We start from the raw sequence: 14,247 nt of genomic DNA, 5'->3' as shown, positions 1-14,247 counted from the left end.
TAGGCTGCATAGAGCAGTCTCTTAGCAACCGTAAACTTTAGGGAAAAATTCTAACTCTTCTGTGATACCACCTGTTTGGGGGAAGTTGGCCTTCTTTTAAGACTTGGAGTTATATAAGCAAGAAATGCTAGAATGTAATTCTTTCTGAAAATAAATTTAAATAAATCATAACAATTTTTCACAGGGTTGTAAAGCAGTCTTCCCAGTGACCTTTTACTCTGAGACCGCACTGGAGATTTTGCTGGCAGGGAAACTTTGTACACTCCCAGGACAAATGTCATGACTGTAGGTGTTTTTCTTCCTGGTTTCCCATAGGATTGTGAAGATGTCCAGTCCCAATCTGAACATTGTGACCTTATTGGGCAGTTGTCTGACTTACAGTAGTGCTTACCTCTTTGGGATTCACAATCAAGGTGCTTTAGTGGGAAGCTCAATGGAAAGTCTCATTCAGGTAGGTGAAATCTTCAATTTTATTTTGAATATCATGCAAGTTTTGGTAATTTTTAAAATCATCTGCTCCTGTGGGTGTTGGTTACCTTTGTCCTTGGTGTGGGCTCTTTCAGAGGCAAACCCTGGAACCCTGAGTTAGTGAGGTCCACTTTCTGCCCCAGGTCCTCTGTGGACTGAAGCTTTGCAGATCAGAATGTATGGAGAACCACAAAGGTTTCTCTCATGCCTCTTTCTTATGTCCATTTCCATCTGTAGATAAGACTCTCCATGTTGTGCATTGGAACCTCCCTGGTGTTTGGCCCCATTCTTGGGAAGAGCTGGCGACTCTACAAGGTGTTTACCCAGAGGGTTCCGGACAAGAGAGTGGTAAGTAGGTAGCAAGTACACATTGCTTGTTCACAGACAGTAGCTCCATTATTGATTAAAAGCTAGAGAAACTTGTACCAAATTACTGGGTCTGGCTCTTTTATGATGATCTGAAGTTCCTGCCCATACTTCAAACCTTGGGGTCATTTGGCCTCATAAATTCCAAGGCTGGAAAGCTGTTTGTCAGTGCTATTGGGAGACAGGTCTTTAAACCAAAGTTCTGCTTCATATGCATCCCAGGCCCAGGTACTACTCTGGGGGATGTGTGAGCTGGCCCTTATCTGGCACCAGCCTGAAGGAGAGCAAGATGCCCAGAGGGGCTGTTGCTTGGCACAGGTGTGAGCTGAAAAGTGGGCAGAGGGATAGCGATTACAGAGAAGCTATAGCAAGTAAGCAATTATTCCCGTCTTTGGAGGCCAGTCCTTTTCCATACAAGAAGGCCATGCTCTGTACTAAAAAGGATGGGCCTGAAACAACAAGCAAGAAAGAACATATCCATTCAGACAGAATCAACCCTAGCAGCTATGCAGCAGCCAGATTACCTATGTGTCCCTGACATCAGGTGTCATCCTAACCACATTCCCTCATTTTATCCTGTTTCCTGATGGAGCTGCCCAAACCTCAAAGGCTGATCATCAAACCCTTGGTCCGTATCGATCCTGTCCAAATCCAACATATTATTCAGTTGGAGTTTACTTCTCTGGACTGACAAGATTTTCTTTTAGCAAATCTTTTGTGGTGAATATTTATCAAAAACTCTGCTGTGAATAACCATACATATGAGAAACATTGCCTAAAGGACATCCATGCCTCTAGAACACTAATTCCTCTTTTTAAAAATAGCTTTGTTGTTGTTATTCAGTCGCTAAGTCGTATCCAACTCTTTACAACACCATGGACTGTAGCATCCAGGCTTCCCTGTCCACTGTCTCCTGGAGTTTGCTTAAACTCATGTCCATTGGATGGCGATACCATCCAACCATCTCATCCTCTATCACCACTTTTTCCTCCTGCCCTCAATCTTTCCCAGCATCAAGGTCTTTTCCAATGAGTCAGGTCTTCACATCTGGTGATAAATAACTTTATTTAGAGATAATTGACATGCAATGAACCGCATATATTTAAAGTGTATGATTTGATATATTTTGACATGTGTATATACTATGAAACATGGGTTATAATCTGCAAGTCTCCTCATACACCCTTGTCATCTTCCTCTCTTGTCGAATTCTTATATCCCCTATTCCTGTACCCAGGCAACCATTGACCTGCTTTCTGTCACTGTAGATTAGTTTGAATTTTCCAGAATTTTATATAAATGGAATTATACAGTGTGTATTTTTATCTTTCTTCTACTTGGCCTAATTATTTTGAGATTCATCTATGTTGTTACTTGCATCAGTGGTTCTTTCCTTACTATTGCTGAGTAATTTTTCAGTGTGTAGATAAAACTGCCGTTGGTTTATCCATTTACCTATTGGTAGGTGTTTGGATTTGTTTCTAGTTTGGGGCTATTAAAAATAAAACTTCTGTGAACATTTGTGTATGAATCTTTGTGCAGACATATCTTACTTTCATTTCTGTTGGTTAAAAACCTAAGCATAATGTGGCAGCCTGGATGGGAAGGGAGTTTGGTGGAGAACAGATACACATACATGTATGACTGAGTCCCTTTGATGTCCACTTGAAACTATCACAATATTGTTAATCAACTGTACTCCAATATAAAATAGAAAGGTTTTAAAAAAGCCAAGCATAGAGTGATTAGATCATATAGTAAGTATATGTTTAACTTTTAAAAAAATTGCATGACTGTTTTACAAAGTGGTTGTACAATTTTATGTTCCCATCAATACTATGTGAGTCCCTTTCCTCTACTTCCTTCCCAACATTAGACTTTGTTGGTATGTGTGTCAGTCATTCTAATAAGTATGTGTAGTAGAATCTCATTGTATTTTAATTTCGTTTCCCTGATGCAATGTTGACTATCTTTTTATATGCTTATTTGCCATCCATATATCTTCTTTGGTGAAGTATCTGCTCAAATCAATCACCTGTTTTTTAATTTAGTTGATTTTCTTCTTATTATTGAGCTTTGAGGGTTCTTTTTACATTCTGGATATAGTCCTTTATCAAATGAATATAGGTATCTATACAAGGAAATCATCTGATTTGCAAAGATTTGCTTCTAGTTTATGACTTTGCATTCACTTAAGAATGTCTTTCAAACAGAAGATATTTCTAATTTTGATGAAGTTCAGTTTCCTACTTTGTTCTTTCATGGATCATGTTTTGGGTATCAGACTTAAGAAACTTGTCTAACCCAAGGCCTCAAAAGTTTCTCTATTTACTTCTAGAAGTTTTAAGAGTTTTTTTTTTTTTTTACATGCAGGTCTATGATTCATTTTGAGTTAATTTTGAAATATGATGTGATTGAAGTCCATTTTTTGTGTATGGATATCCAGTTGTTCTGGCACCATTTGTTGAAAAGACTCCTTTCTTCACTGAATTACCTTTGCACCTTTATTGAAAACTATTTGTCCGTAGATGTGTATAACTACTACTAGACTCTGTCTCATTGATGTCATTGTTTGACACCAATACCATATTATTGTAGCTTTATATTAAATCTTGAGTCAGGGAGTATTAGTTCTCTCTCAATGTTGTTTTGGCTAATCTGGGTTCTTTGAATTTCCATATAAATGTTTGAATCACTTTGCCAATTTCTTCAAGTTTCAGCAGAGATTTTGATTGAGATTATATTGAATTTGTAGATAAAATTGTGGACAACTGACTTCTTAACAATGTTGTATCTTTTAACCCATAAACACAATATATTTCTTCGTTTATTTAGGTCTTTTCTAATTTCTCTCAGCAATTTTTTTTGCAGCTTTCAGTGAAGGTCTTTCATATCTTTTGTCACATTTATGTCTAAGTATTTTATATTTTTGTGATATTATACATGTTACTGTTTTTCATTTCACTTTACAATTTTTGTTGCTAATATATGTATATAATAGTAATACAATTGATTTTTAAGCTGATCTTACCTGCTGCAATCTTGCTAAATTACTTATTAGTTCTAGTGGCTTTTGTGTAGATTCTATCAGATTTTCTGCATAGATGACCATATCTTCTATAAAAGACATTTACTTTCCAATCTCTATGATGGCACTGACTAGAAACACTAGTATAGTGTTTAATAGAAGTGCCTTGAGTTGTTCTTGATCATATGGGGAAAACATTCATCTTAGTCAAAACTAATGTTAATTTTGTTTTATCACAATGTTAGCTTTATGTTAGATGTTAGCTGTAGTTTTATCATAATGCTCTTTACCTAATTGGGGAAGTTCTCCTCAATTCCTATTTTATTGAGTTTCTATAAAGAATTATGTTAGATTTTGTCAAATGTGTTTTTTGTATCTATTAACCATATGGTTTTTTCTTTGCTCATATGGTGAATTATATTAAATAATTTTAGGATCTCAAACCAATCTTGCATCCCTGAAACAAGCTCCACTTGGTCATTATGTATTATCCTTTTACGTTGTTAGATTCAGTTTCATAAAATTCTGTTTATAATATTTATATTCATTTCTTAAGGTATGTTGCTCTGTAGCTTTCTTTTCTTATAAAATCTTCACCTGATTTTGGTAACAGAGTATTTGTAGAATAAATTGGGAAGTATTCCCTCCAATTCAATTTCTGGAAGAGTTTGTGTATAATTATGTAATTGGCATTTACTTATAGCATAAGTATTTTACAGTGGATGCTTCCATTTCCCCATCTTCCAATCTTTGTGTTGTTTTTACTTTTACATATGTTACAAGCCCCAGACACTTGTTATTAATTTTTGTTTAAACAATCCATTACATTTTAAGGATATTTAAATAGTAAATATCAGTCATATATTTTTCTATGAAGTTAACATTTCCAGAGCTCTTGATTTCCTTGTATAGATACCTATATTCATCTGATATTTTTTCCTTTTGCTTCAAAGTTATCTCACATTCTCATTCAGGTGTGCTAATACTGAATTCTTTCAGCTTTTATCTGAAAAAGTCTTTATTTCACCTTTGTTTTTGAAAGTTACTTTTTCTGAGTATAAGATTCTAGGTTGAATTTTTTTTTCTTGAGTACTTTTGAAGATTTCCACTGTTTTCTCACTTGACCTTGTGTCTGATGAGAAATCTGATGTCTTCCTTATTTTTTTTCTTCTATACATGCTGTGTCATTTTTTGCTGGTTAATTTGAAATTTTTCTCCTTATCACTAGTTTGGAGCATTTTAATTCAGCAACTGATTCGTTTTCCTTATAAAAACCATGAATCATGTAACTAGTTGTGCTTCTTTCTTTTCATTGGTTGTCAAAAATGCAGAATTGCGTTTCTGCCCCAGTTCTTGAATGCTATGTGCTCTCCTCACCAGAGCATTCATCATAATTCTCCTTATTATCTATTTTCCCTAATATTTTTCATCCTATTGCTATATACATTTTTAAAATTTTATTTTTCTAACCACAAAAATAACAGTCTCTTTGTATTAAATCAAATGATTCACATATGTTTGAAGGAAATGCTAGTAGTCTCTCCTCCACCACCATTGTCTCTCAATCTGACCCTCCAGGTTAATGGTTGTTCATAGTTTTATATGAAAGTTTCCACATCTCTGTATATGAAAGTTTCTGCATCTCTGTATGTGCTTGTATAAACATATTTAGAAATAATAGTGTATTTTTTTAATAATATTCCTTGAATCCTTTGTGGGAAAGTCAGGATATGGAAAGGGCAAAGAAATGAAAATGATTATACAAACATAGAATCACTGAGTACACTTCATGTCTGTATCATCTTTGATGGCTGGCTTTGAAGTCCATTTGGAAGATTAACCCAGGAGCCTTTAGCTCAGAGCACACAGAACACTCTAGACTCCATGTTGTATAGCCAGTGAGCAAAGGAAAGTTATGACCTTAACTCTTTTGCAGATAATCAAAGACCTGCAGCTTCTGGGGTTGGTGGCAGCCCTGGTGATAGCTGATGTGATCCTGCTCATGACTTGGGTGCTGACTGATCCCATCCAGTGTCTTCAGATTCTTGGTGTCAGTATGACGGTGAGAGACCCAACCCCTGGAGAATCTAGTTCCTGAACTGAAGGGACTGGCTTCTGTGAGTACACAGAGGTCATTCTCCCAGGATCATTCACTGTGTGGACATCCTCCCAACAAGAAGATAAATGACCCCAAGAGGATGGCAAGTCGGGAGTTGTGGCTGCCCTGAACACCCGCCCCTTGTCTGCAGGGTCTGCTGCTACTCCCGCTACTCCTCCTGCCCCAAGTGTTCTGCGGCATCCGCTGAGATGTCAGCACACAGGAATCTGCCTGGCAGTTAACTCCACTTCCACATTATCAATAATGAGAACTTACAGAGTTGCCTTACCCAATTGTTGAAAGGTAAAGGATTCTGAAGGGTTCTTTGGAGTCAGTCAACCCTGGTTCAAATCCCAGCTCTACCACTTACCAGCCATGTGTCCTTGGGAAAGTTATTTAACCTCTCTAAGTTTCTATTTCCTCATAAGTAAAATAGAGGTAATAATACTACTACTACCTATTTCATAGGGCTGTGATGAAGATTAAGTGAAACAGTACAGGTACAGAATTCAGCTGTGCTCAGAACATAGTGTTTAATTAATAGGAAGCATTATGTCTTCAGCCTCACAAAGGGGCTGAAGAATACAGTGGGATCTTGACATGCAGATTCAATATTGAAGTTTCAACTATTAACAAATAGCAGGAGCAGGATGTGAAATAATTTGTAATTTTTATGCACGGATTTGAATCACTATGGTAGTAAAGCACATAAGAGGAGTAAGCCCTCCTGGCCCCAGGCATCCACATGTCAGCCCAACTTGGTTGTCTTTTCCTCTAATTCATAGTTACTCTCATTTAGATTCTAATGGAGTCACCTAAATTAGTTTTTACATATTAAAGGAGCTGTAGAGGAGCTCACAATCCAGAATGTGTACAAAGATCGGCTGTGTATGTGTGTTCCAGAATGTGTACAAAGATCGGCTATGTAACTGTGGGTGCCCTCCTGACCCTATGTCCCTCCTAGGTGACAGGGAGAGACGTGTCCTGCTCTCTGACCAGCACACACTTCTGTGCTTCCCGGTACTCCGATGTCTGGATTGCTCTCATTTTGGGATGCAAGGTTGGTAACCTTATCTCCTTAGGATACTATCTCTCTGTTACCAATAAATGGATATGAAGAGGAATTACAGGAGTTAATGAGGGGATTCCTGCGAAGTCTGACTCAGTCCCTTCCTAGCTGACCCTGAACCTCATTTAACCTCTTTGAGTCTTGGTTCCCGCATATGTAAAACGAGGATGATGTACCATCATCTCAGAACGGTTGTGAGTTTTGAAAGGGTTGATGCATGTTGCGTTTTCAACCACTCCTGGCCCATAGTAGAGCTTAATAAATGAGTAGATGTTTTATTATTATTCTTCCACTGCCCCTGCAACCCCCAGCGGTTCTGAAAGCACAGTGCCTCTCTCGTTCTTTGAGCCCCTGTGGAAGAGCACATCCTCCCTGGCACAGAAACTCAGCTCTTCCCCCATAGCAACTCCCTCTGCGACTCAACTTGATTTATTTCTCCAATGCCTTTTATGTAATCCCATTTCCATTTTATTTTACTGCAGTATATTTCTATAGGACAAAGAAAGAAAGGAGAAAAGAGTGCTGAGCATCAGGAAGCTGACTAAGCCAGGACCCCATGGGCTCCCTGGTCGACAAGCAGTTCCAGTGGAGGACCACAAATCTGTATATTAAGTCCCCCAACCCCCCACCCGAGCCTGCCAACTGCCCCCTACCCCACACTTCTCAGCAGTGAGAGCAAATGACACAAATATCGGATGTGAGTCACTCAAACACAAGTCCTGCACATATAGATGCTTTATTCATACCTCATTTTTTGTCAAGAATTTTAATAGAGTTAAAACATTTTAATAAAATCAGATTGAACATTTCAAAACCATAGAGTTAATTTTACTAACCTTTGATTAAATTGCTAATGGTATAACTCTGCCAAATGCCACCTGATAATGTCAGTTATCCAGAAGTCAGGCCCTACTGGCCTGCTGACTAGTGTGTCCTCTAGTCATTGAAGATCTCAGGGTGGCCATGATTGGGGCTCTGGCCCCCTTTGGACACTGAGCATTTTGGGCACCAGATGACATCTCTACTGAGCTGACTCCTTCACAGCAGGCACAGCCAGTCCTCTAAGCAGTTGTCTTAGGGCCATCCCTACAGATGGAGGTGGTCAGATTGTGTGATTTCAGGGTCCCTGGCAGGTAGCCTGCTGATACCTGACCTTACTTTTATTATTAGTTCTCCCTTTAAATCCCCATCATCCCCACCCACTTCCTCCCCCATGGCATCTTCACATTCTATATCATAAAACATGGATATTCCCTGGCAGTCCAGTGTTTAAGACTCTGAGCTTCCAATGTAGGGGGCACGAATTCAGTCCCTGGTCAGGGAAGTAAGATTCTGCATGCCTCATGGCATGGCCAAAAAACAAAAATAATACACAACAAGAAAAACATGGGTATTTGTATGCTTGCCTTAAATCTCTCAACCACACTGAACTTCTCAAAAGCTAGAACCATGACTTCCACTTGGCAACACCATTTCCCTCCCTACAGCTACCCCTAGCATGGAGCTTTGCCCCTAATCAAGCAAATCTATATATTGAATCTATATATTACATATTATTGAATCTTTATGTCATATATTATTGATTAAAGCTTTGATTTCTATTTAAATGTAGCTCCTTCTAGGAGAAGCAGCACTTTAAGAAGCTATGAGCCATTTTCTGTGTAGTACAAATGAGAAATCTGAGAACAGGTTTGCATTCATGACAAAGAAGAAAGAGTAGGGCCCTGGGCTCCTGGGGGCGGGGCAGGGAATGTCACAAAGAGGGTGAAGGGTATAGATGAGGCTGTTGCTGCCTGTGCCTGTCTCCCGGTCCTGTCCAGGTCCCAGCCAGCCTTTGTTCTCTTCTTTTTTCACTCTCCATCTCCCATAAACACCCACTGGCACAGAGCTGCTAGTAGCCTATAGAGATCCTTTGTGTAAATCAGAAAAAGGCATCCCTCTGGGCAGATGCAGTCTTGCAGGTGCAGAGCTTGGCAAGCAGATGGTGCCTTTGGGAAAATTAGAAAAAACAGCCCCTTCCTTTGGTGCTGCCCCTGCCATGGCACATGCTTGACAAGTGGACCACAGGGCTAGGTCAGCCTCTGCACGCCTCTCAGCTCCATGCAGTGCAGAGCCACACAGCGGATGTAGCATGGTGCACCCACTGCCCTCCCAGTGCCTGGCAGCTGGTTCTGTGGGGCTCCTACCCACCTGTACCACCCTGTCTTATACCTCATCCTGGAAGAGTCCCGTCTGATAGTTGACTTGCTGACCTCCGATAAACTAATTCTCAGAGAAGGAGAGGAAAACGAAATTTATTAAGCACCAAGAGGTAGTGGTGGTGCTGTTAAGCACTCTAAGAGTAGTCCCTTGGGTTATCTTAGTCAGTTCTCCTCACAGCAATGCTTTAAGGTAGTTATTATTATTCCTTTTTGACAGGTGAGGAAATGGGTCCCAATCCTATTGCTCTTGGCCCCAAGCCTGGTATTTCACTTCTCTGAACCCCTGGTTCTTCTGTCCATCTCCAGGGCCTGCTGCTGCTATATGGGGCCTACCTGGCTGGCCTGACTGACCACGTCAGCTCTCCTCCTGTAAATCAGTCTTTAACCATCATGGTTGGGGTCAACCTCGTGGTACTGGCTGCTGGGCTGCTTTTTGTGGTCACCAGATACTTGTACTCCTGGCCCAACCTGGTCTTCGGACTCACGTCTGGAGGTATCTTTGTTTGCACAACCACAATCAACTGCTTCATCTTCATTCCCCAGGTATGCTTTAGGGAGAATTTGGAGGACCAGTTCACCCCCTCATTCCAGAGATTTCACTGGGCATGACAGATTGTTTACTTTGTTTCCTAGTGAGAGTTTTTAGGTGCTTTTGATTAGAGAGGCAGAGGGAAGGTGGGGATCCTAGTGAGCTGGCTCCCTCTGTTCTTCCCTCCCCAGTGGGCAAGGAGGGCGGACCAGGGTAGCCAAGCAGTGGCACCATTTTCATGTGAGGGGCTGCCTCACAGACTTGCCTTTCTACCCACCCTCCAGGCCACTTCATGCAGCCCCAGTCCTCCCTTCATCACCACTGAGCCAAGCTAATGCCACCCTCCCTTCATCTTGATGATGTCATTTCTTATACTAGCTTGGAAATGAGGAACCTTTCCTTCTTTCCTGTTTGCAATTGCACATTCACCAAGAAAAGCACATTTGGATCTTTATGCAATTTAAAATGCCTTTTCTTTCATTTTATTAGAGGAAAATACAGAACATTCCTTTTCTTTTTACAGTAAGGAAAAATAAAAACAGAATTAAAAATGTGTTTCTTATTATGAGGATTAAGAAAAAAATCAAACAAGGGAGGAAGATAGAAGGAGAAATATCCAGAGGGCAAAGAGAAAGAAAAGGAGTCAGAGAGAGAAAGATGAAGGAATCCGTAGGCTGTGAAAGGAAAGTGATGTTAAATTACTCACGTTATGCCCCAGGGTACCACTGAGCCACGCTCATTGACGTTAATGAACTTGGCATTAGGCACTTTTCCTGTGTCCCTTCTGGTTCTCTTCCTCCTGAGGCCTCCCTCATCCCACAACTCCCTCAGGATCCCATCCTGATGCCCTTTGCAGCTTCCAGTTGTCCATGAATGACTTCTCCATGAGGGAGCTAACTGGTAATGAAAGTGTTGGCTGATGCAGGGTTACAGTGTATTTATAAAAGGGAAGCATGCACTTTGAGACATGATAATGTGAAACAGGCAGAGGCCCTTTGCTCTTCTTCCCTTTCATAAATTCTCATTAAAATACTCAAGAGAATAAACAAATATGGAAAAATCTATAGCAGTAGCACTAAAAGTCAAGGATGGGCATTGCTTCTGAGCAAGAAACTGGAGGAACTTTTGCTGAATCTTAATGTTATCAGAACTAGACTGAAGGAACCCATTGAGACCTGGGTCTTATTTGTCTGGGATGTAGCAGAAAAGGGCTTTGAAAAGCCAGGGCTGTTCCTCCTTGTGACATGGGTAAAAGAATGGGGAGACTTTTAGAAAGCCTATCCCTTAGGCCCTCTGGTCAACATTGTTGACGGGTAACCCATCCATCCATTGCCAAACCCTTTCTTCCTTGATCGCCTCTACTCAATAGGCTGAAAGAACTAAACACTTACTTTGCCAGCCTCCCTTATAGCTAGGTGTGCCCATGCAACACAGTTTTGAACACTAAAGATTTTCTGGGAGGCTTCTGAGAAAGATTTTGCTTTCCTAAAAAAGCTATGGGTGTTGAAGCATCACCTCTCTTCTGCCTTCTTCCTACCTTGAATGTTTGTGATGCTTGGTGCTATGGCAGCCATCTGGTGATAATGAGGGAAAAGCCAAGAGAATGTATTAGTATACCAGAAAACTATAGCTCTCCCCATGTAAGACTGTAAGGAGGAAGGAATCTATGAAGAGATTCTGCAGGTCACAAAAAGAGGACCACAAATTTCTGAAGATTTAGAGAAGCTGCCTTCCTCTGAAGTAAAATAGAAAGCTTTTAGAGGGTATCTGATTAGTCTTGTCAGTAAGATTCAAATAATATTGTCTGTCTTTGACTAAAGCAAATCATCATGAAAAGGACATAATCTTAGATCATGAAATATTAAATAAGGATGAAAAGGATTGTGTTAAATCAAAAACCCCAGTAGAAGCACTGAATAGGCAATAGGGCATGGCAAAATAATGAATTAGTGGCTTAACTTAAGGAAACAAAAAACAAGGACACAGGAAAAAAATGAGAGACTAGATAAGAAAAATATGGAGAGCAGATCTAGAAATATGATTTAGAGCTAATAGGAGTCTCTGAAAGAGAACAAGATAATTTAGAGCAGAAGTAATCACCAGGGAACTATTAGAAAAAAGCCTTCCTGTTCTAAAACAAAACCTCCATCTGAAAACTGAATCAGTAACCTCCCTAATGAGGCCCTACTTAGGTTTCTCTCTCTACACTCGCCTCTGCTCCTCTTGCATCCTAAGCCTCAGACACAAGATTTCCACGTTCCTCAGTGTTTAAATCTTCAACCCCTAGGAACACAGTGATATAGAGGTGCACTTCAATCTCATACACAGACATAAAAATGCGGGATGAAGTTCAGTTTGGAATCGGACTTCCAGGTTTAAACTAAGAACAAGCGCTTGATTTGTTGAAGTGGAAGTGGAAATGGAATTATTGGGGCAGGTGAACCAGAGCTGGGCAGATGGACCGTGTTGGCCTTTCTCTTTCCTTCTCTATCTCAGTCCTTCTCACTGTCTTGAGCTTCCTTTCTCATATTCTATCTTTTCTACTTTCTCTCTCATGCTTTTTCCTCCTCTTGAACTGAGCACGATCTGAAACTAGAAAATACATTTTATAGTCTATTGTATTTTAGGTTTAGGACGTAAATTGTTTCTCAAAATATAAAAGTAATGAGGTTTTGTTTTTTTTCTAATTTTATTTTATTTTTAAACTTTACATAATTGTATTAGTTTTGCCAAATATCAAAATGAATCTGCCACAGGTATACACGTGTTCCCCATCCTGAACCCTCCTCCCTCCTCCCTACCCATTCCATCCCTCTGGGTCGTCCCAGTGCACCAGCCCCAAGCATCCAGTATCGTGCATCGAACCTGGACTGGCAACTCGTTTCATACATGCTATTTTACATGTTTCAATGCCATTCTCCCAAATCTTCCCACCCTCTCCCTCTCTCAGAGTCCATAAGACTGTTCTATACATCAGTGTCTCTTTTGCTCTCTCGTACACAGGGTTATTGTTACCATCTTTCTAAATTCCATATATATGCGTTAGTATACTGTATTGGTGTTTTTCTTTCTGGCTTACTTCACTCTGTATAATAGGCTGCAGTTTCATCCACCTCATTAGAACTGATTCAAATGTATTCTTTTTAATGGCTGAGTGATAGTCCATTGTGTGTATGTACCACAGCTTTCTTATCCATTCATCTGCTGATGGACATCTAGGTTGCTTCCATGTCCTGGCTATTATAAACAGTGCTGCGATGAACATTGGGGTACACGTGTCTCTTTCCCTTCTGGTTTCCTCAGTGTGTATGCCCAGCAGTGGGATTGCTGGATCATAAGGCAGTTCTGTTTCCAGTTTTTTAAGGAATCTCCACACTGTTCTCCATAGTGGCTGTACTAGTTTGCATTCCCACCAACAGTGCAAGAGGGTTCCCTTTTCTCCACACCCTCTCCAGCATTTATTGCTTGTAGACTTTTGGATCGCAGCCATTCTGACTGGTGTGAAATGGTACCTCATAGTGGTTTTGATTTGCATTTCTCTGATAATGAGTGATGTTGAGCATCTTTTCATGTGTTTGTGAGCCATCTGTATGTCTTCTTTGGAGAAATGTGGGCCAAAGAACTAAAAGTAATGAGGTTTTTCGGGATTTTTATGTGCCCTGAATTGATCTTCCCCTCTGACTTGGTGGGGGCTTCCCTGATAGCTCAGTTGGTAAAGAATCTGCTTGCAATGCAGGAGACCCCTGTTTGATTCCTGGGTTGGGAAGATCCACTGGAGAAGGGATAGGCTACCCACTCCAGTATTCTTGGGCTTCCCTTGTGGCTCAGCTGCTAAAGAATCCGCCTGCAATGAGGGAGACCTGGGTTCGATCCCTGGGTTGGGAAGATCCCCTGGAGAAGGGAAAGGCTACCCATTCCAGTATTCTGGCCTAGAGAATTCCATAAACTGTATAGTCCATGGGGTCGCAAAGAGTCAGACATGACTGAGTGACTTTCACTTCACTTCACTTCTGACTTGGTGGCCTTTGGTTGAAGATTCTACCTGTGAGACCTGAGACTGGATATTCCCAGGACCATAGGATGGCTGAGCAAATTTGGAGAAGTGTTCAAGGAGAGCCACATGGGAGGCGGAGGGAGGGAATAGGAAAGCTTCCTCCTTGCTCCTGAGCCTTGAGCCTAGACTGTGATGGAAGATATACCAGATGCAGACTGTGAACCAGGCAAATCAAAATGATTGGCCAGAGGGAACCTGGAAGAAATACCCCATAAAAGTAACTCAAACTGCCATGAGGGTGCAACTCAGGGACTCTCCCTCTGAGTCTGCCTATGTCTCTGTCCACATGTACTGTACTCTTTTTCCCTTAATAAATACTTCACTACTTTCTGTCTTTGTGGAAATTCTTTTTTACAAAGCCAAAGGACCAGGGCCCTTGTCACTGACCACTGATCTAATGGCCAGGATCTGGTGCTTCACTGCTGCAGTCCAG

The 14,247-nt window shown here is 40.6% G+C and overlaps 1 protein-coding gene across 7 annotated transcripts in view; it reads left to right on the top strand.

Moving 5' to 3' along the window:
* The window catches only part of GPR156 (G protein-coupled receptor 156), a 110,037-nt gene that overhangs the window by 78,078 nt on the left and 17,712 nt on the right, over positions 1–14,247 (top strand). For all 7 annotated transcript variants that reach the window (XM_006057595.4, XM_045165591.1, XM_044942264.2 and 4 more), the window contains 5 exons: positions 316–451; positions 706–816; positions 5,800–5,925; positions 6,926–7,021; positions 9,538–9,774. In XM_006057595.4, coding sequence (XP_006057657.2) covers positions 316–451; positions 706–816; positions 5,800–5,925; positions 6,926–7,021; positions 9,538–9,774 — 706 coding nt within the window. The remainder of the gene's footprint in view (positions 1–315; positions 452–705; positions 817–5,799; positions 5,926–6,925; positions 7,022–9,537; positions 9,775–14,247) is intronic.

The sequence above is a fragment of the Bubalus bubalis genome, chromosome 1 (genome assembly GCF_019923935.1).
Source record: "Bubalus bubalis isolate 160015118507 breed Murrah chromosome 1, NDDB_SH_1, whole genome shotgun sequence".
Lineage (NCBI taxonomy): Eukaryota > Metazoa > Chordata > Mammalia > Artiodactyla > Bovidae > Bubalus > Bubalus bubalis.
Note: the sequence above shows the minus strand (reverse complement) of the source record. Positions and strands in the feature narration are given on the sequence as shown.